General features: G+C 40.7%; 1 protein-coding gene across 1 annotated transcript in view; it reads right to left on the minus strand.

The window, feature by feature from the left end:
• Window positions 1-10174: 10174 nt before the first annotated feature.
• The window catches only part of LOC118770247 (A disintegrin and metalloproteinase with thrombospondin motifs 20-like), a 76865-nt gene continuing 63126 nt past the window's right edge, over window positions 10175-23913 (minus strand). Inside the window, exons 29-39 of the mRNA XM_036517797.1 lie at window positions 20837-21004; window positions 17295-17468; window positions 15294-15464; window positions 14357-14557; window positions 14080-14209; window positions 12849-12943; window positions 12655-12749; window positions 12393-12526; window positions 11016-11107; window positions 10708-10812; window positions 10175-10350 (exon numbers count right to left, since the gene is read on the minus strand). Of these exons, the coding sequence (XP_036373690.1) occupies window positions 10261-10350; window positions 10708-10812; window positions 11016-11107; window positions 12393-12526; window positions 12655-12749; window positions 12849-12943; window positions 14080-14209; window positions 14357-14557; window positions 15294-15464; window positions 17295-17468; window positions 20837-21004 (1455 nt within the window). The 3' untranslated portion in view covers window positions 10175-10260. The remainder of the gene's footprint in view (window positions 10351-10707; window positions 10813-11015; window positions 11108-12392; window positions 12527-12654; window positions 12750-12848; window positions 12944-14079; window positions 14210-14356; window positions 14558-15293; window positions 15465-17294; window positions 17469-20836; window positions 21005-23913) is intronic.

Genomic DNA, 23913 nt, shown 5'->3' on the forward strand with positions numbered 1-23913 from the left:
GGTTATCACCATGCCACAGAAATGTATGGAGCCCCAGTAGGGTCTCCGGAGACAGAAGGACTCCACACATGCCATTTGCAGCTGTTGATTTCAGAAAGACACTTCAGTCACGCCATACAATCGCCTAATACAACTTCAGATGGGCTTACAAAGCCATGTTCATGAGCTGACATCACAGTTTGATCCACATATTGCCATGACTACATTATATCACAAGGAATATCAAGTACCTGATTTGAATAATTTCCCCACAAATTTCTCTTATAACAAATTCTATTGATGCGGTTGTAATGTACTGTTTACAGTTTGCGTTTGATGACACCCATACTCAGCTACAAGGTATTTGGAATTTTGAACTGAACACCAGAAAATTTAACAACAGTTAAGGGCAAATATATGACTGTAAAATTCGGAAAGGAAGAATAAAAAAGGTTCAGCTGTGCCTGATTTTCACAGAGCTTACTGGAGAGCTACTCACAGAGCTTACTGGAGAGTCTCTGAAACACAGCTCAAAATGGATGTGCAGCCAAAAAAACTAGCAATACGTGGCATTTCATGGCTGTGTGATCTCTGCTTTTTTATATTGGCAGAACATACATGTTACTTTTTCTGCCCAAAACTGGTGTTTTTCCAACCTTTTGCAACCATTGTTGATAATGAAGTACACACAAACTGTAATCTTTAGACAATATCAAATGGAAAGCGCTACAATACCATGTTTCATACAGCACACAGAAGACACACTCCTCAGAGCAGCATATGAACTTGACCTTAATTCAACCAAGACCCGTCACTTTAAATGATAGACTAGTGATGCTTTACACTTTTGGCTGGCGTCAAAATCCTGTGCCCAAACTTTCATTGGGGAAGAGTCACTCAATGAGCGTGAATTGTTTTGAAGATTTTGCAATTTAAAAGATCTGTGCAATTGTAGGATTCTATAACTGCACTCACAGCTTCTCCCCTACATTCCTCTGTGATATACTGTTCTTCCAAATTAGTGTTTGCCGACATTACGGTCTTCTCCTTTGCTCCAGGGGCAGGACTGTTGCTTTAGGTTAAATGTATGAATGACTTGGGGCTAACATGGCTCCAAGACATAGTTTAAGGGCCACAAGATGCATTCATGTGGAAAATGTCACTTTCCATGATGCTTGCTCAGAATGTTTCTAACTTGAATTTCTTGTTCACGATACGACATGGGTCTTAACGCAACTAACCATACTGAGGGCTTTTCATAATGATAAAGTGGATCAGCCTAAAATGAAAGACACAATATGAGCAGGACAGGTCTGTTCTCCTTCACTTTTATCTGTAGACTGTCTGACAGCAAATGTAATTTCTTTCATACAGTGTACTGCATATCTGTTTAACTTGCCAGAGTGTAAATAGCCCTGTGGTTTTGTCCCCTCCACCCCTCCTGGGCATTCTTTGCAGATACTTCCAGTGGAGTATCTGCACAGACAGTTTGACAGGGTGCACTTCATCAACGATCAAAACTCACTGACCGAGCTGGAAAAGAACTGGCTGAGTGGCATGCCATGTTTTATCTCATTATTACACAGGAAAGAGAAACCGCATGTCCCTGTTCATTAAAAGAGGGCCGTTTAACGGCAAAGCACAAACCAATCAATGAAGAGGTCAGGAGAGAACCTAGAAAGATGGGCTGTTCAGACTGACTAGGGTAATGGCGGCAGTGTAGCATAGTGGTTAAGGAGCAGGGCTCGTAACCGAAAGGTTGCCGGTTCGATCCCCGCTGGGACACTGCTGCTGTACCCTTGGGCAAGGTACTTAACCCACAATTGCCTCAGTAAATATCCAGCTGTATAAATGGATAACATTGTAAAGAACTGTAACCTATGTAATTCGCTTTGGGTAAAAGCGTCTGCTAAATGAGTAAATGTAACGCTGTGGCTAAACAGAGAGCCTCTGAACATCGGATTTATACTATAACCACGTGTCAACACAGTAACAAATGGGAGCAGTCTCTCCAAATTACTATACATCTCTAACTAAAAGTTTAAGAAATAACTTAAGAAAGTGACTTAAGTGTATTTGTTTCAGTTCTGTCAAATTTTTGCAGAACTTCAAGAACTGCCTAATCCCTAATGCTGATGATGTATAGAAATAGAAGAAGTGCAATATTTGTTTGAATGAATTATATAGATTTAAGGGAAAAAGCACCATGTAAGTTAGGCTGAGTTCTTACATCAGATTAGAATCGACTAAGACAAAGATAAGCTTTTCTGATTTATCCAAGATCTTATCAATGTATGGTTCATTTATACATTTTTTTGTTGTCTTGATGAAAATATTATTGTTTGTGGGGTAGAGTTTAAAGTTCTTGACTCTCAACCAGTTTGAACCCTCATAGGGAAACTGCTGTTACAGCTTTGTGCAAAGTACTCATTAAAGATCAAGCTGTACTAATAAATAATTTGTAAAATGGAAGCTGTGTGATTTGCCCTGAATATGTGTGGGGACTGAATTAAGAACCGAGAGCTTCAGCATTGGAAAAAATTATATTAAATGCAAGCTTGCAGATTACAAATGATAGCACTCGCTAAAAATAGAGGAAGTCAGTGCAACATCCAATAAAATTATTCATAAGTGCAATTTGCTTTGGTTCTGCTTCACATTTTCCCCAACCCAAATGACTGCATTACCCATATGGGTTTCTACAGGAACAAACTGCATGAACTTTAGTTATCTTAAATTACAGCATAATCCCCAGGGCATGAATATTAATAATATAATCTTAATGAGAAATTAGTCGCTTTTCTTCTGTTTTTTGCCATATTTAACTCGTTTTGGCTCCATATGGTCTGCTATACCCAGTATCATTTATATATATTTATTTGACGACTGCTATGGTAATAGATTTTTTTTTTCACATGCTCAACATTTACTGAGGCACAAAATGATTGCAATGAAAGGTGATCAGAGATTTGAACTGTGACCTCTGTACCAAGGGGTATACAAACTAATTGATGATTTGTGTTTACTGATATGCAGGTAATCCCGATTGCTAAAAGTCTGTGCTGCCAAATCTGGGTTTATTCACAGGACCCCTCACTGAACAAAACTTATCAATGCTAGGATTCTACTCAGTAGTTTAGAAACTCAGTGAGCAACATGGATACATACACTCACTGTGTGAAGTATCTCTAAAATGGATGCCAATTCACACAGTCCGGGCACCCAGCAAGCTTGTTGATTAGATGATTTACAGGAACAATTTTCCTAGAATATGACATTGTGGTTTCAATTTTTTTTTCGACATTTTCTGAGCATAGTTAGCTTGCCAAAGTCATGAAAAGTTGGAAACTTGCAGATAAATTACACATACATTCTGTTCTGTGCATAACCATGAGTTCACAAACTGTAGAAATCATCCTGTCAGCAAGGTTGCTGGGATCCCAGCCTGTGAGAATTGTCATCATCCTCACGCTGCTGTGGTCTATGTGTTACCTGGTGCATCATCGCCATCTGGTGGTATACAGAAGACCTTGATGCTTGTTGATATTTCATTGAGGAGAGGAACAAATTGGTTTGGTGATATCCAATTTAATGTAACCTAAGACTCACCCTGATTATGTAAATATCTCAGGTATGGCATGTGTCATTATACACAATAAAGTAATTGACATATTTAACCACAGATTAAAATTTTTAAAAATGACAGGGTTGTTGCTGCATAATAAAGATGCCATCAGATGACAACTTCCAGCTTAATATTATATTACATATTAGCATCAACACCCATCATTACCTACCATTACATCATGATCACCATACATTCCTTCTGAAGACAAACAAGAAAAAAAAGAATACTTTTGTTAAAAAATGAATGCTGTACATTTGTACCCAGCAGAGGGCAGTATGTACCGTAGTCTTGGTTAAGTATTTTAAACTCCCTAAGCTGGACAAACACAAAATTGCACTTCCATTTCAACAAATCACATGTTCATATGATCAAAAAAGAATGAGCTAAGAAAAAAAAATGCTGGGAAATGGGAAAAGATAAAGATTATCCTCTTTTGGCTGAATATTGTTTTCAGGTATTAAGCAGCTTCAAACAGCAGGCCCATAGTTAAATTGTGTAAAAGGGACTGATCTCCCTGAAGCAGTCCAGTCTGTCCTTCAGTTACAATGGTAACTTCAACTCAGAAGGTCGAGCCTATTTCACCCTGTGTTTCCGATTACTTTATTTACACTACTAATGCTTTTACTGCATTGTGAAAACGTGGAGCGTTTTTACTGTCTGGAGAATAATTGGATGATCAATCCATTCATGTCTTGCATTAAGGCTCTTAAAGTACGGTTTTATGTCTCTAATTAAAGAATCGTGAGTAGATCTCGAAAACGGCCGTTAAGTTTAGCGATGAAACAACAAACTCAGGGGGGACACGTTCACAGCATGGATTGGCAGAGAAACAAAGAGTGGTGTCTTGGCGCCGTCCCAGAATCCACAGACAACAGAATCCACCCTTATGAGTACACCTGGGAGCTGGTGGGAGGCAACCATAAACCATGCCCCTCCTGGTCAAGTCCTCAGCAAGATGCACGATTACCTGAATGCATGAGCAGGGCACACACATCAAAGAGCTGAATGAAAAATTCAGCACACAGACATGGGATACTCCAGGATATCTTTTATGTACTCAGCAACAACTGCACCACATGGAAAATGAATTCATCTCAAATGTCCAGAGCACTTCCAAATAGAGAACGCATTCAAAGAAATTCAAAGCTCTTGACATGCCATTGGAACTGGCAATTGCTATAAGAGGGTGAGGCTGAGGGCACGAACCACTAATCACACACACGTGTACGCCAGACTTCTTGCTCACTTCACTTCCCTCCTGTAGATGAAATCAGGGCAGGATAACCCTGAGCATTCATGAAAACCCAACAGCTGCAATGTGCCAGTGCAACGTCCCTGTGACTTCAGTGCTCGCAATGTTCAAGTCGTGTCACCTTCCAACATTAAGATCAAAAAAGTTCATTCCTGGGATTTTAATTTTTCAGTTTGTTCTTATGTAGACATTCTCAAAAATAGTAGTGTTCTGCACTGTTTTGTCCATGGGTCCATCTGACAGAGAAAAAAAAACATGCTGCATTTATGTATAATGTTATTTTATCACAGTAGGTTTATAAAATGATGATAATCCACTGTGGTGATCGTGTTCACTGGCCCCATAGTAAATATACTGCATACTGTAAAGTATACTTAAATGTTACTGGAAATGTATATATTCATCCAAGACATGGAACAAGATGAATCATAATAGAAGAGAGTTGTTTTTCTCAAAATACATAATTTTACTCTTACTACGGATTCTCAGGGACTAAAATACTTAAACTGCAAATAACAGAATCAAGCAAAAAAGATGACCAGCTTTCAATAAGCAGGAGAAAAGCAGAAACATAGAGCAGAGCCACAGACTCCTCTGAAACCATCCTGGTGCTACGGAATGCCCAATAAACCTGGAGCTTGCTGATTGCCGTGAGCAGTGTTTTCATGGTTAATATCAGTCATTAGCTGTTTTTACAAGGATCATCTGTGCAGGTCAGTGCTTTTCATCGCAGTCATTAAGGATGCTTACACATCTGCTTTCTCACAGCAGAAAGCTCCATGTCGGGAAGAAATGCTAATGCATCGAGAACAGCAAGTGAAATTGGTCCGAGTGAATGCACTTTCTTTACAAAACAGCTTTTGGAGTCAAATCCCTCCGTGAGCTTATTAGAGGATTAGAGCATCAAAGCTTAGTTTCCTTTAATATGCTCAGACAGATTCAGAATTGTACATTGCAATCGTTGTGTTTGATTTATTCAGATTTTGTTGGGTTTTATTTCACTATTTAAGTTCACCATGACCATCACACCTGAGTACCCATATGTCAATACACACCAGCTCTCTTGGACAACTATCACAGCATCAGTAGTCTTGCTGTGCACGATTTAAAAACTTAATCAGGCAGCTGCAACAATCATTAAAATGCTTTCAGACTGGGATTGTGATCAAGGCCAAGTCCTTTTCCTGTTTGCTTACTGTTCATCCATGTGAAGATATAAGCTCCTTGAAGTAATAATGTATAATATGATCTGGTATCAGTGGATTAATAAATCAGACACAGATCAAGGATCCTGAAGAACTTCTCAGGGAATGGGACCAAGCTTATTAATCATAGGCACCATATAATGTGTTGGTTCCTGTTGCACCTACTATGGCAGTTAAACGGAATGTGATGTGTTAGGTAATTACTACTGCTGCATCATGACACCTATGATTTAGCATCATCTCTGCTCTTAGCCTAACCTTCTTGTATGCAGTTTTGTAAGTCACTCTTGCAAAGAACATCTGCTGAATGATTGAATGTAATGTGAATGTTGGTAACTCAAATGCAGGTATCATTGCCCCAGCTGTTAATTGAATTAGAAAAGTCTTAAGTAATGAGCGTTGCATTGGGATAATGAGGTGTTTGTGTGTCTGATTGGGGACCTGAGATCACTCATAAAACCCAAGAGATCCATTTACGTCTAGCCTTTGTTGTTCTCCTTCCACTGGCTACCAGTAATGGCTTGCACCCATTGCATAACATTGGTTCTAACATACCTGAAACCCAGGGGAATGGCTTCTCTGTATCTGCAAGCAGATATCAGACAATGCATACCAGCCAGACCACTCAGATCTGCAACTTCAGTGCACCCGGTTCCCACGTGGTGGAGTCAGCTTCCCACAGCAGTCAGGACAGCAGAGTTCCTGACCATCTTATGGCACAAACTGAGACTGAAACTGAGAAACTCTTCAGACTATTTTGGCTCCGCTAAATAATCTTGCATTTTTGTGCAATGATTTATGGATCTTACAGCACTGATTTATAAATTGGCATGTGAGTTGTTACTGGCTTTTTTGATTAGTGTAAAATTTTACTTTTGTCAGATGATGATGTCTGGATAATTTAGTTTTTATATATATTTATATATATATAAATATATATTCCTATGCATATAAGAAAGCAGCAATCAATAATAAACCTTGCATAAACCAATAGATTCATATTATTAATGAATATAGAGAAGCACAGACAGGTGAATAAATTGTCCATAAGATTCAACTGAGAAACAGGTAAAAACACAACTGGCAACATGAGAGAAACTCATCTGTTTTGCCTTTCTCATTGGATATCACAGGTAAAATATGGAAAATATACATGTAAAAACAAAAAAATACACAGGAGTTAAAAAAAGTCAGACTATAGATGAGCATTAAAATATTTTATTCTTTCTCCCCCCCAATCGATGTTAGTATAGTAGCCAGACCTATAATATCATTAAAGGTTTCCTCACAGTAATCATGACCATAGCACCAGAATAATAATTCATTTTCATACAAACTACATAAGGACACATGACTCATTAAAAACAAAAATAAAATATAAAAAAAATCTTTGGATAATACATAGCAAAAAGCACCTTTTCATCCAGCCACAATGCCCATTTTATATTTAACACAAGTTTACATGGTTCAAGTATGAATTATTAATACAATTACAAATATTTATAAGTAGCAAAATCTAACTGTTAATGAAAAAGCAAAAGGTAGCAGATATTCCAAGTTAAATTTTCTACAAAATTTATGGCACACAGTGCATCAAGTATTTTCATTTCTGATACAGACCTCATAGTAGAATTGTCTATCAATCAATGATGATAGCCAAAGTTAATCTAGCTGCTCACTGAATTTAATCAGGGATGTTGTATACCTTAATTAGAAATAGCTGCATCGTCACACATGAATGTTCTAATCTGCAACAACGAAACTTTGGTTAAAGCTAAAAACTCCATCCATGGAGAGCATTACAAGTATTGTGAGGCATCTTGGGTACATGGAATGACAAGATGCACAAAGTCAAATACCAGCTTAAAGTGATGTGACTCTGTGAAGCAGTCTCCAGTTCTAATTCTAGAAGTTTTCTTCTCAATTAGAGGTAATTTCAGTAGCAAAAGCACCATAAAAACCTACTCTTTCAGGTTAGTGGTTACTGTTAATCTGAAAAATGTAACACTTTTTGAGGAACATACAATAAAATAATGGCTTTCACAGCTGGCAGTGGTCAATATTGAATGTTTCTACATGACATTACAGAATAAATATATTCAAACATAAATATTTTACACCATAATAAAATGCATCCCATGTTTATACATGCTTGCAAGAGGTAGGGTTTTCGTGCTCCTGGGGCCAAGTCCTTTGACAGGAGAAGCATCCTGGAGAAACTTGATAAGCCATATTTTTTTGCCTGTGTTTTAGTTCAGTATCACAGAATGATAATCTTGGGTGTTCATTCTATAACTGACAAGGAGAAGTCAAAAATTACAAATGCTAAGCCACATGTTTAAAACTGAAACAAAAGCATTCCCAAAAAACAAGTATGTGGGTTATCAAGTTTTTTTTTTCCAGGGCACCATTGAAATGTTTTAGAGTTTCCTGAACCTCTGTCTACTTATTACTACATTAATCTACCTGATCACATCGTGTCATTCAATGTGGGGTTCATCTTCAGTAGTATTTAACAACAGTGTCCTAGACTACAACTCAGTAACACAATATTTGGCGCTCTCAGCACATTTGACCTTTGACATGAGGCAAGTCTGTTTAGCAGTTAGTAAAAAGATACAAACATGGGACAACCATAAACCCTTCTGGTCACACAATGTTGTTTTGTAATGCTGTTCTAATGTTGGTTATGCACATTATCATTTGTAAAGGATGGCAGGTTGGATTCTCCCCTCTACGGCTCAGTGACTGTTACTAAATTGTCAGATTGTAGGACAAAGGCACATTTAGGATCTCAAACCCAGATGATTCTGGAAACAAACTTTTGACAAATACAGGTATGTCATTACAGGTAGGTGAATATTCAACATACCACCACCTGTAAAAATGGAGCTGCGCCCATTGAGCTTCCAAACAAACTGTAATCACTACAGGGAACCATCAATCAATTGAGTGCAATATTTAAGAGAGTTATGGTCTACATTCATTTTTTTTTTTGTTTTGATGATTGAAACACACTTCAGACTGACTAAATGGTCACATTTTACATTAAGCTGACCTTCTAATCAGTGTAACAACATTACCATGACGATAACTACACAAATAATGCTGGCTGTAAACTGTTTATTACAGTCACACCAAACAATGTTTTAACACCCCTCTGTCAGCTCCCTTTATGTGAGAAGCCAGCATACTTATTACAATTTAACACAAATTACTTACTCACTAGCTATGTGGCCAAATACCCATTCCCAGGGCATTCCCTATTACTGGACACCCTTCCCTCCTTATAACTGGGCAAGTTTTCCCATAACAGCATGGTTTTTTTTCACCTTCACTGTATTTTTATTTTTTTTTAACACATCCCATCATTAATATTTCACTAAAGGTGCACTGAAGCTGCACCTCATTCAAATGATTGCGGACAGTGGTACTGCTATCAATCAAGGTCACTAATTTGTCCAATCTACACTTTTATGATGACAGTCATTTTACCGTCCCAGGTGTGACTGGTACTCAATCTCAGCTTTAATCGTCATACTACGCCACACCCTTAACCTTACCTCAACCCGAAACTGAAGCACAAATCAACCCTAACCATTATGTTATCACACAACTTACATAATATAAAACTGCATTGCAGTTATAGAGCACTCAGAGCACAATTACATCATACTTACATATTTGCCAGTGTCCAGTGTACTATCATTGAAAAACATCAGCTTAATATAGAGTGTGACCAATTAATCCTACAGGCTTGAAGGAACATACCTCTGGTTCAGCTCTTGCCTATGATTGCTGGATAGGTTTCTGATAATTAACATAACATACTTTTCATTGATGAGAAAATTTTTCAAAACATGAGAGGTTTGTTTCCCTCAGCTTTGCATATGAGCACCTGAATGTGTCCCTTTAACTAAGAAAAAGCTACACTCAGATACATTTAATTGAAACCATGTCTGCTTTCCATATTCCAACACATTTGGTAGTCATTAAAAAAAAATTCAGATAAAGTCTGCCCATCTCCATAGTTCATTATTTTGAGACAACCTGTGTATTAAGTTATATAGCTGCCAGAGGGATTGGTGGCACCATATGACTGGGCGTGGATGAGTCTTTGTGGGTGCATTGTATTGGCTCCTCGATAGAATTATTCCGTTGTTTGTGGTTGGGTTTGGCTCTCCTGGCCCTCCTATTCACTGTACTTGGACAAGCAGCCCAGAGTTAGACTGTGGACTACACTTTCCACAGAAGCCGCCACAGCGCCCATAAATTCTGGTCCCATCCTGTGTGGTGAAAGAATGAAGCAGAACTGAAGAAAAAACGCCTATACTGATTCTCAGCATACCAGACAGATATACAGACAACAGCCAAGAGCTGAAACGCTTTGTGAGGTTTCACCCTCACAGCTATGATCAGACCATTCAGTGTATAACAATTCTCACTGATGTCAAATATACTCTATAATACTGAGTAACAATTTAAGAAACTTCATTTAATTTAGCGTAAGATTCTCAGACATTATTTTGCCTTTCTGGGGTGATTTATAAGTCAGAGATTTTGTCATGTTTAATACATAATCTCCAGTCTTACAGTCTGATTGCCAAAACAGTAAATACGTTGCACGGTATTGGTTTCCTCACCTCTGATCTGTGCACTTTGACAGTGACGTAGTTACCCTGTGAGATCCATTTAGTGGACTCTGCGACCTTCAGTCCGGTCCCTGTGAGGTTGATGCTGAACTGGCCCTGTTGGGATTAGCCTTGAATTAAACCTCGACAGAGCATTGTGCTTTTTCCATGTCAGTCAAAAAAATTGATGCCTCTAACAAGACTGTTCAAAAGCTTTCCCTGAATTCTGTTATCTCAAAGAACAACCCGTGGCGCCTCTTTGTTCTTAGCGAGAAAGAGCCGGAGCAGCTCCTTCTGTGGGCCCGGTTTCAGTTCTCTACCTGAGGGCACTTGGCTGTGCTGTAGCAGTCTCCCGCAGTGGCGAATGGCACAGCCCGGCCCAGCAGCGTCTGGGTGAACAGCAGGTCTGTGGCTGCAAAGAGGACAGGAGGAGAGAACATGCTTACTGCTGCTGTACCCTACAGTGCATACTGCCTGCCTGTTGAATCTGCATTAAAGAACCACATACTCACATTCATTGTGCAATAGCTGTTCATATATACCTCATTAATTCCATACTTTTCCCATGTATGTGTGCTGCGTTACTGTTGTTTGGTGTTTGTTGTTGTTAGTTTTGACGCTCTGTGCAGATACTATGAGGGACACCGAAACTGGTGTCAAATTCCTTGCATGTGCTGAAGCACATTTGGCCAATAAATTCTGATTCTGAATCTGATTCATTCATTAGGTTAGCTTCAACCTTCTCTGCGTGTCCTATTTATCCACAAAGAAAACAATTTCTGCACATTCTGAATGTATGTGCATTCTGAATTTTAATTGACTTTACATAGCAGCAACTGTATGTCTGTGTTTTCTCAATAACAGCACAGTTCTGCACGTTAGTAACTTGTTACAAATGTGATTTGAATTTTATGCATGAATGGTTGTAATTAGACAGACTGATATTTTGATGTAAACATGGGCCTAGAGTCAAGCCGACCACGATGGGCACTGCCTTTGATTGCGAAAAGTAACACTTGGTTAAATGTCTTGAAGTCAAGAAATCAGTGCACTGTGGTCCGATTAAACACAGGGCCGTCTCCCACAAAACCCTCATTCTCAAATATAACTACAGCTCATGTGAACTGGAACACTCAGCCATTTTCTTGGAAAAGCTCTGCTGCATAATCTTCAGCTCATCTTGAACTCATTATTTTCTTTTAACCATATAAATCAAACGAGTAGCATGCAGACTGAGCTCCAGTGCTCTCTCAGCACCAGGCACAGGGCGACTCGTCCACTACATCCCATAGAGGCACAATTCACCTCTTGTGGAGCAGGTCGGTGGTGTTACCAGGGTCAGACCCATTAGATGCTACATCTTCATGTAGCTATAATTATCACTAACCTCTCCGCACAGGCATAAATCTGAGTGAACCATACTGGAAAGTGAGAGGATAGGTAAGAAATTCTAGTGGAACTGGCAGAAAATGTGAAGACGACCATTTTCTGAATGACGCAAGCCCTACCCCTCTTCAAATGTGATTAACTTGATTTTCAGCACAAGGCTGTGGCAAAGAGCAGCGGGAGTTTAATTTGCTCAACAGCTCAGCTCATTTTCACGATGAGCAATTTACCACAAGAGCCACAGCAGGGGCAACTAAAACAGCGGTCTACTTGAAGCTCTGTTGTAAGGCAACATTTTGATGAGTACTCACTGATTATTCGCATGGAACTGACATCCAGCCGAATTTTATGGAAGAGTGTGTATCCAGCGGCTGGATAGTCATCTCTGCAGACACAGTCCTGTCTTCTGCTCCCATTGAAGGGACATTCAAATGGGTTCTGTAGCCTTAAGACAAAGTGGTATCAGACACTGCATAAAGTTAACCCAAAAGCAGCTGCTCTGTAGGGGCCTATATCACAATATTCCCTTTTATTTATAACCATATCCCTCTTCAACAAGTCTAAAATCCATACCTGTATCCATAAACCTCAGAGAAGTTGTCTATTTGACCACTTCGCAAGGTCACATACTCCTTTGGATAATCAGACTGCATTTCAGCACAGTATATCTGGAAGGCAAAACAATTTGTTGTGACAACTGTGAAACAGTAATAGTGATTACTGTTTTGGACTCCAGTTTAACAAAGCTATCTGCTCAGTGCACCCACCTGAAGAATTCTGGATTTTATTCTGAGATAGTATTCGCCATCTTTTCTCACACCTTCTTTCACTTGAATCTCTCTACAGGTAGAGAACAATTCACCTGGAATTTAGATGCAAAATGTTATAATCGCATATCCCAACTTGTTTAGTGGGTCAATATCTTTGTTGAGTGTTCATGTTAACACACCTGCGCTGACAAATGTCTTGAGACCACAGTGTTAGACATTTATCAGTGAGGTGATATTTTGCAGGAAGCTGTGTGCAGTTCTTGAAGTTATAACAAAGAGGTTTCTTCAAAACACCAGCTAATGATCTTATCAAGTGTGCCAATATTTTTGTCTGAACATTCAGGTGTTCATAAATGCTTCAACTTTGCCACACACACCAGAAAATATTGTGGATGGAAAGAGTACAATGCACAGACAGTTTAATAACAATCAGAGTCTGTATTGTGCTCTTTCTCCAACTGAAAGCAATGAAGTCTCTCTTATTTACTTTGACTCAACTGTTCTTTAGCTGCGGTTCAAGGAAAGACTGCTGTGATCTTCTGATTAGTCATAATACTTCACTGGTGATCCCATAGCAATTTATGCATATCATATTAATTTCCCAACTGCAGGTTTGGCAAAGAAAAGTACAGCAAAATGCTCACACAGAACAAAGAATAAAACAGCCTGTCTAAACATCTGAGCTCTAATCTGGAAAAGAAACCTGCTAACCTCAGTCTAAAGCAGTCATGCAATTCAGGTCAAAAGTGAAGGTCTCCCCTATTCCAACTGAAAAAAAAATGTCACTGCTTTGAGAAGCTTTGGGTTCTCCGTTAATAATTATTGTTTCAAGAACATTCTTGAAATTATAAATATGCCAATTCTCCAGTTAATGAACTGGCATACTTTAGTTATTGAGCTTAGGTTACCTTAAATTTTGAATTCATGAAATAAACTGACCTTTTACAAACAAGAACACAAATGTAGTTGGCTGTTATTTACAATGTGCAAACAAGCCAATTTGAAATTATCACTGAACAAATTGCAATACGGGATTGCGCAAGGAATTTAAAAAACTGGCAACAACAACCACCCAGTATTATTGCCAACATCAAGTTGCACATTTATTAAAGCTTTGGCAGCAGCTTCTGGCAAACAGGGCCCTACAAAATGCACATCCGAGAAATAATGAACATGTTTTTATCCTAACTAATGCTGGTGAAGTGGGAAACATGATGAAAGGCCTTACACTCCCTCTCTCGGCAGGCAGCCCTGGATTCTGGCCTGTCGATTGGACGGCAACTCTTGGAGGGCAGGTCCTTAGAGGTGAGACACTCCACTCTTCTCTCCATCACACCAGCACCGCACGTCTGAGAGCACTGACACACAGAGAAGACACACCAGTACTATATGTCAATCATCCATGTGATGGCTTTGGACAGTAATTAAAAATGGAAATGCAAGCATATACAGTATAATCACAGATGCACATGTTTCAACCTGGCAGGCCACACACACACACACACCTTGCTCCATGGGCCAACCTTCCAGTAGGCCGTGGGTGGGCACTCCCTGAGCCAGCACTGCCTGGTGTCTGGAGGGTGTGGTTTGGGACAGTCAGCGTGGGGCGAAGCCTGGGGGCTGTAGGACCTGGGGTCCTGAGAGGAGTGTACCTCAGAGCAGTAGATCATACGCTGCTGGTAGCCTGGACCACAGCTCGCTGAACACTGCGAGAGTAGAGCCCCACATTAGGTCACTATCAAACAACCACTCTCTGACGGACAGCAAGCTCTCAAAGGCATGCAGGAAACATACTAACATCCAAACCAGGATAATCTGAGTGAGCTGAATGAAACTTTAGCATTAGCTATGCAACTTCCTGTACATACAGTGTCCCCCATATATATCCGTACCCTAGATTAAACAGTAACAAACACAAGACACAACTAAAAATGTACATTTTGGACATATTTTCTACTCTATAGTATTGTTCACACGTAATGTTATTCCACAAAACATGACTGTCACATTTATTCACAACCCTGTTGTTGGTATTTTAAATAAATCCCCCAAAAAATCCCCTTCTGGTAAAATTGTGTTCACACTGTTTTTATGGCATAGAAACAGAGAAAAACAGATCTACAGCTAATATGTAGGGTGTTGCTCACTATGAGTGGCTGAATTAGAAGTAAAGGAAACAGACAAAGCTGGAAGACAAAATACATGGGGCAGCAGTGTGGTGTAATGGTAAGGAGAAGGGGTCATACCCAAATGGTTGCAGGTTTGATTCCCTACTGGGATACTGCTGCTGTTCCCTTGGACAAGGTACTTAACCTAGAACTGCCTCAGTAAATAGCAGTAGCTAGCTGTATAAATGGTTATCAGGTAAAACTGTAACCCCTGTAAATCGCTCTGGATAAGAGCACCTGCTAAATTACAATAATGTAATGTAGCATGGCACACCTGTGACCAGTCCCCAGTCATCCACACATACTGGCAGGGAGCGCGTCTGCAAGGCTGGGATTGCACAGGTCTGGAGGACGGGTCGCAGAGGCTCTCCTGGGCTGGGCTCATGGCCTCATCGGCACACATCACCCATCTGTTCCTCACTCCATCCCCACAGGTGGCATTGCACTGGGAAACCAGGCAGACAAAAACACAGAAAACAGGCATGTGTAGAGTCAGCCTCTCACATTCAGGCACTGTACAGAGAACTAAAAGAACGCACTCAGAGTAGCCAAAAAGCGTGTAAAATGAGGATAAAAGGGGCCAAATAGCTAAGAAAAGGGGAAGAATAGATTATCCAAATGGCAAGTTTCAAAGACAATCAATGCAAATCCAAAGTGGCCTCATGCCATCAAATAAGCATGTTTGTGTGTGTCGGGTCCAAATGATGAAAGGGCTGTTCCCTGTTTCATGCTTGCTCAACCTCTGTGGATACGATCTCCATTAGCAATGCTTAGAGAATGCAAACTTGTCCATAGACAGAATCCAAATGTCAACACTACACAGCCAAACAGACAGAAGTGGTGTGCAGTATGACCAGCATGCCAGAGGGGGCAGTGTTGTGCCACAAGAAGAGGATCCTTTGCAGAGGCCTCTCACATCCATCCCAGCCCTGCCTGTTTCACTGCCTGTACTTTCTGACCTTGACAAAAGATCTAAGATCAGCACACCAACCTCTAATTGTAACCACAACCATTTAGCGTAAAATGTTAATTCTGCTCAGGATCAGCTGTTGTAGAGATAAAAACTACCTACACCCTGTATTTCCACAAACTGGAACTAGAGGTCCCATTGGAGGGTCACACATCCTGTTACTGATCTATGCCAGTATTCTACACTCACAATCCAGGAATAAGTTTGGAAGAGTCACCACACTATAAGTGCCTTGCACATACAGTACCAGTGAAACCTTTGAAAACACCTACTAATAGAAGGGCTTCTCTTTTCATTTTTACTATTTTCCACATTTTAGAATAATAGTAAAGAAATCAAAACTATGAAATAACACAAATGGAATCATGTAGTGACCAAAAAAAAAAGACCAAAACAATCAAAACTATCTTATATTTTAGATTTTTCAAAGCAGCTAAAAAATATTTTTTTAATTACTTTTTTTGGGGAAAGAAATTCATATATAGACATCAACTTCTCTATTTATATTTGTCTAAGAAACAAATTTCAAGCATTTAAGTATAAAGATTTACATCAAAATGTCTTTGAATGCATGTTTCCCATTATCTTAATCAGGTTGGTCCAAACTTTTGACTGGTAATGCACTTTTTGACTGGTGTTGTACTTTGGTAGACAACCACAGGTCTAAAGCCACCATAGGAAGAGGGTGAACTGAATCACATGGATGGCTCACTCCATTCCAGACACATCAAGATAAATAGGAATCTCTTAGAGTATCTGCATGAATTATCACACATTGCTGATTGCATGGAAAACTCTGCTACCTCAGTTAACCAAAGAAACACATCTCAACATGCAGCTGTTTCTTTCTGAAGAGAACACTCATTAACCACACTAATAAGACCATTAAAACCTCTACAAACACCATGCTTGACGTTAATTAATGACACACAGAAGCTCCTGTGGCCTGGCTGATTAAGATTACCATGGTGGTCAGAATTTCACTCAATGTGAGGTCTTGAACATGGTATGTCAGCTAATGCTTCAATGATTGTTAAATGGTAAATGCATGATAAAATAAAATTAAATAAGTCCATGTACAGTTTTATTTAACCCTTTGTATAACATGACTATATAGATAGATAGATAGATAGATAGATAGATAGATACATAGATAGATATTGGTCCGGGAAAAAACCCCTGCTGATGGGGTGAACTGTGTGGTGGGTCTGCTGCTTTCAGAAGTCCAAAAGGAGAAGCCCCAACAAAAGACTGGTTGCAATTAAACACAGATGCAATCATTAGGCCATGCCAGGCGGTACTCACGTCTTGCCACTCATCTGCGACCCACACATGATGACGGCAGGTGGGGAAGAGGCACGGCTGGGTGCTGGCGGGACGCGTGAGGGGGTTGCACAGCTCCTGGCTGATCCGTCCCGCCCCATTCAGCCTGCAGTATACCTCTCTCTCCTGTACCCCAATCCCGCAGGTCACCGAGCACTGTGAATACACCACCAGCAAGGGGAAGGCTCAGCGAGGAGTCACTGTGCGGCAAATGCGAAGAGAACGCTGCATTTTCATTGGCTGACATTCACGCCCTATTCTCTGCCATGTATCTGTGACACAATGGACACAATTCAATCATAGGGGCTTCTTTAGAAAAACAGACTCTTGAAGTTCACTAAAGGTGAATATTTGACCCACTCTGGCATTATTCTAGCTGATCTCATTGGTGCCAGGGACATAGACTGCCAAGAATCATCCCTTATATAAAAACCCCATCCCTTTTTATTTGATTCAATTCATTAAAAAGGCTTAAATTTACAAATCAAACATTGCTCCGGTTTCCACAATCAGAATGAAAGCGACCCAATATCTCATACCTACATTTATTAACTGAAGTGTTTAAAAATAAAGTGTACCTAATGTGGTAGCATTAAGCAAGAGGTGAATGGGCAATATTGTGCAACACCAAAAAAAAAGGCTGAGGGTTGTTACTAGGTTTACTGCCTCCCCTGCTTACAGATAATCAGCTGGCGCTGTTATTCAGATGAAAATTTAATTATGAAAGTAATACATAGCCTTTCCAATTGCGGACATCAGCTCACACAAATTTATGCAAAACAGTGCATGCGATCATCTTCAGATGTTTTCTCCCTCCCAAATCTAACTGTGATTGCTCGTTCATTTGCTGTCAACAAGCCACGACAGCACCCTTTGTCTCCAACACAAACATTATGTGCTTTGATGTGCTGAAACAATGGAAACCAAGATATTCCTTCTTTAAAACTAATTTGATTTCCTTTATGACGCATGCACATGTTTATCAGGTCTTCCATCTCTTTGAAAGCCCTTTTAATCTTACCTGCATACTGAACAGTCTCCTACAAAATGATCAAACACAGGGACTTTATTGTGACTCTCCAACTGTTCCTTACGTGAACCAAACCACCTGTGTGATACACCCTTAGATTCTGTGTGTGTGCATTGAAGTTAGCGCTCATCCAGTTTCCCTGACTGTCTGCTTTGTAGGTTTCCTTTTGCAGTTGAGTCTGTTCAAGTCTTTGGTATGGAAGTCCTGTGAAAGGCGTCAGGTGAAACCCGACCTAATCAGAAAGTCTAAACACAGGAAATAGGCTGAGCACACATCAATTTTTTTATCTTCCTGTGTTCCAGAGACAGAATGGAGCCTGCAGTATCAGCCATGATAGCTGTTAAAAGCTTAAGATCTCTGATACTGTTTCTGAACTTTTTTTAAACGGCAGTTCAGATTCCTTTACTGAGGCTGACAACATGTGCTTCAAGTCCAGAATCAAAAGTAGGATTTTCCATTTTTTATCATTCATACCTAGAGTATTTTAAGACCATGCCCATATGGCTGACTATGGAAAGACAAAATGGACAGTACACACGGATCTCTGTGGGACTTGTGTTATGTACCTTAAATTTTAAACCACTGAGCTGTAGTAAGAAAAGAAACACACGAGCTGCAGCTGTCATAAACTCATCATTGCACTGGGGGAGTGGCGCTAACCTTTGACCCCCCACGGCCCCTCACGCTCCCCATGCCGCGGGGTGACGGAGGGGCCGCTGGAAGGCTAAAACCGGGGGTGCGGATGTTTCTAAAGTTATCACTGGCAAGGATGTTGAGATAAAAAGCATGTCTTCATGCTCCAGCAATGGATTTCATGGTTTATGATGGTATGCAGTAGCAGATGATTGCTTCCAGGCTCCCGGGTTGAGGAGCCAAGGTGTGTTCAGGAGAAAGCTGAGATGGACGCTCAGTGTTGTATTCCTTACGCCTCTGTCCAGTGTGGGCGTCAGTCCGTGCTTATGTAAGGGGTATCATTCTAAGAGTGGATACAGCCAGGAGCTCCTTGAAGTGACTACAATGAAAAATAACCTCCAGTGACATCAATTCATTCTTTTTAGTTTTCAAATGGTGCAAGTACGCCGTACGCAAGATGTGTGTCTCTCTGTGGTGGAATAATACTGATGCAAACTCTCTGAGCATCCTTCTCCAGCATGTGCTCTCTGTCCCACTCATTACACTAAGGAGCTGTCCGCACATGACAAAGACACCTCCACTCGCTCCATGTAGCTCTGGCCTTCCCTGAACTGGCCCCAGCCGTGTCTGTCCCAACATGACTGTGCCATTAGCTTGTCACCCCCCCTCCCCCCCAACTCCCACCCTCTCTCCGCGTGGTGCCTAGCTGAAAGCTGACGCTGAGGGTGTCTGGGTGGCTCCGGTGAGGCTGCGACCTTCCCTTCTGGTTGTTCCGAGTCTGGACTGCTGTTGTCTGATTGTGATTGTGACTGTGCGGCTTAGCCCGCCCGGGTCTGCCTGTGGAAGTGCTGCTCTCATCTCCTTGGTCCTTATCGGGACTATGTCCTAAGTGCACAGCTGTCTTGATTGTGGTGACATTAAAACATGCTTGTATCAGACATGCTTGTATCAGACAAAGTGCTTTTTTAAGTGTACCGCTAAGACATCGAGGTTGAAAAAGACTTGTGTTTGTTCTTCTACTTCTGAACTCCACTGTGCAAAATCATGTGCATTGGTGCAGCTCCCTCCCCCTCACCAACAGCAAAGCCAGCTAAAAACCAAAAGCCTTTACATCGCGCATAGGCCTCTATGCAATCAACTCCTCTGGGCTTTACCCTCAAATTTGTAAAGACCTCCTCTTATTATTCTTACACAACATCATCAGTCTGGCAGTCATAGAAATGAATGAAAAGTTGTGTAAGCTCTGAAAAAAAACGTAACACTTCAATTCTTTACTCATATTTAAGCACAAAGCACATTGTGGATAGATTAGTCACTAATGAAAGCGCTGGCTCATTTGAATGCAGTGCAGACGTCACCCCTTGGAACAAGTCAGAGGGATTAAATCTCCTGTGAAAGAGAGCTGCTACTGTGGCCTGGTGAGTTTTTCCTCCACATTTGAGAAGTCCATTAGGATCATTCAGTCTCAGAGGCCCAATCACATATTACTGTACCAACACCAGGAAAACACTTCACTGTGTCTCCTTCCCAGACAAAGTGTCCATGCTGCAAAGTTCTAAAGGCCGTTAGGCAGTTGTCAACACTCAGATGCAGCTGCATTAAGGCGGCCCAACATGCAGTGCAATATGGGCACTCCTTTGTCTTTAAGATATACAAGCTGACCATTTTGTGGAACCGGCAATATAAATCCTGTCTGCAATGTTAATTTCTGCACAAAAAGCAAATAGCGAGCAGTTTTATTTGACTTCAAAGTATACACTGTGCATCTGTGCGCTGGTCATGGCTGACAGCGAGTTTAGAAAAAGCCCAGCTGTTACTGAGACTGTGTCCCCACGGAACTCGGCGCTCCCCCGACACATACCTCCCTCCACCTGTTGGCCTTCCAGCTGGGGCACCTCTTGGCCCTGCAGGCCTTCTGCGTCCGGGGCCTTGACAGAAGCCTGCAGCGCTCCTCCTCTATTTGGGTTTGGTTTTCGTCCACGCAGACGATGTCACGTTGCTTCGTTCCCTTCCCACAGCTCACGGAACACTGCACAGGAACACAAAGCCTGTGTGAGACTCACGCCCATGTTCCCATAACCTTCTACACAAATGCTTTCACGTCTATGTTTCCATAATCTACACAAACTCTGTGTGAGCTTCACACCCACGTTCCCATAATCTTTCACACAAATGCTATGAGCTTCATGCCTATGTCCCCATAATCTTCTACACAAAGTCATACCTGCATCCCAACAATTCTGTGTAGAAATGCTGTTTGAGCCTCCAAGTCCATATCAATGTTCAAAGGTTCAAATTTTATGTGAACATATTACTATGCAAGCACAACATTCTATGTAATCTTTTTTTCCGTAGAACATTGTGGGGACAGCTGGAGTTCAACATGAACAGTGCATCCATATTTAACTGGGTTACATTAGTTCAGTTATGGTTTTAAAATGAAATGAATAGAGACATATGGAAATTAATAACCATTTAATAATGAGTCATAAAAGCAGAATGGAGAGGTATTGTAATGCAAACTATAAAACTGTGTATAACTTGAGAGGAAATGATTTAGGTTTTGAATATGACAAACTCAGCCTATCATATCAAACCTGTCCATTGGTCTCCTGGTTTAAGTTCTGTTGTTTTTCTGTCTCTCTCTCTCTCTCTCACACACACACAGTGTGAGCAGCAGATCATTGCGAGGGATTTCCTTTGGCCACATCAGAGTCTCTTAAAGTCAACCACAGCTTTAAAGCACATCACCACAGACCGTCCTCAGAGTTAAGAGAAGCAGCATATCATCCGAGCATCTGACACGCTTCCTCAATAAACCACCAGTAATGTGTCTGGCAGCTGATTAAAGTAACTAAAAAAGGTTTAAGAATGAAGTTAAAAACAAACGCAAATGTTAAAACGAAACTAACACGCGCTAAACTGTGCTGGTGGAAACACACTGCAGTTGGATTGAGTCGCATGTTGCAAGGACCCTATCAGGTCAAGAATTTTTACAGCATTTTCTAAATCTGTTATTCAGAATAACCAACGCCAGCTAATCTACCACTAAAATAGCTTTCAGATTTCTTTCTTCATTTTTCAGAGTACACCAGCATACATACAACAAGGCTTCAGTGCCATCATTGCCCCTGTGCATAGCATTGAGAGATACAAGGAGAAAGAGAAACTAAGGGAGAGCGTCCATTCCATTAATTCAAATAGACAGGCACTCATCTGGTTTCAATAAGATGGCTGAAAAGCTTTCAAAAAAGGTTAACATGAAAACCGTAATGAACAAAAAGATAGACTCTGGTATCTTCCCCAGGACATAAAATGAAAATTCCACTGGTTTCACTGAGTTAATTCATGAGATTCTAGCCAGCAATGAAAGACTCTCTCATTCACTGATTGCAAACTGCTCTTCCAGAGAGCCTATCACAGCTTCAGAATGAGGTATTTGCATAAAATATACAAGATGTGTAAAGCCATTTTGTTTAAGCATATTTTCCAGCCCAGAAAATAAGCATAATATTGCATTGTTTCTTCATTATGATCTCACAATATTATATAACACCAAGCCCTGGCGTTGCTGCTCTCACTGTATAGTGCACTCTATGCTCTGGCAGGAGATCAGCGTTGGATTTAACTCCTTGCAGATTATCATTTTTCAAGAGAGGTCAAGCTTGAGGTAATAACATGCCACTTCAAGCCAATCAGCTAGTTCTTTGGTGGTCCAGTAGAATAAAACTATGAGTAGACACAAAGTCATGCCAAACTAGATATTCTGTTCATTTTCTTTCACAAGAAACAAAAGAAATTATCAACATGCTCAGCGATGAACTGAAACCCAGCTTTGTGCTTAATTTTGTGATAAATATTCCTCCATAGTAACTTTTTGAACAAACATGAACATTTTGAAAAAGAAAAACAAAAACTTGTTTGCAGTTTTCATTTTCTTGTGGGCTACAGGCATGGCTGTTTGACACTGCATTCGCACACTTAATACACGTTGTAATTATGGAGGCATTTTAAACACAAGGTTGGGTCAGCTGACTGAGAACTTCAAAGCTGTTCTGCAATGGCAATTGATCCTAAATGGCACAGATACCAAGGTGCTCAAAACGGCAACGCTCCTCTCCCGGCGCTTCAGACAAAATGAAGCGGGCAAACAAGTCTGGGGACGAGAAGCTCCTCCTTTACTGCCAGAGAGAAAAAGAAGGGAGGGAAAAGGGGGGAAAAACCGCAGCTATACGAGCCCTGCTCCTTCCCCTGAACTACATCTGCCGTTAAACAGTGGGAGAGGACATTACAGGGGGACCGTGCTCCTCCCCGTTCTCCCCGAAAATCCTCATCTGTCTGCCATTAGTTAATCAGAGCTGGTAGAGCGCAGCGCAGGGAACCGGCAGAGGGGGAACGGGAATAGACGACAGCCTCGGCAACCTCCGGGCGGAGAGGGCAGGGAGGCAGCGACCTCAGGCTCCGCTCCCCGAGACCTGCGTCTCCCACGGCTCAAGGTAAGCCAGAGCACCCAAATTCTGACTAGGACAAAACCGCAATGCTTCTAAAATTCTGTTGGAGAAAGGCCGAAATACTTTACTGTTGGCGTATTATTTAATTCATAAGAGCATATGCAAAAATGATTACTGTGCCTGTGGGTGGGGTGTGAAAGAGATTATAGGAGATTATAGCGGCATGCACTTGTAGCTGTAAAAGAGCATAGCAGTTAACAGTTTGATGTTAAGCATACATATTTATGCTATGATCTAATAATGTTTCTTTGGATGCATGATAAGGTCAGTATGTATTAAATATTTTAACAGCAAGACAAATGTAAAATACCTGATTTAGTTCTTTATTGTTTTTTATTTTAAATAATAAGCCATGTGCACATGAATACAGGCCAATCACAGAAGTGTGTTTTTGAAATTCAAATTCCACACAAACTAAATCATGAAT

The sequence above is a fragment of the Megalops cyprinoides genome, chromosome 23 (assembly GCF_013368585.1).
Source record: "Megalops cyprinoides isolate fMegCyp1 chromosome 23, fMegCyp1.pri, whole genome shotgun sequence".
NCBI lineage: Eukaryota > Metazoa > Chordata > Actinopteri > Elopiformes > Megalopidae > Megalops > Megalops cyprinoides.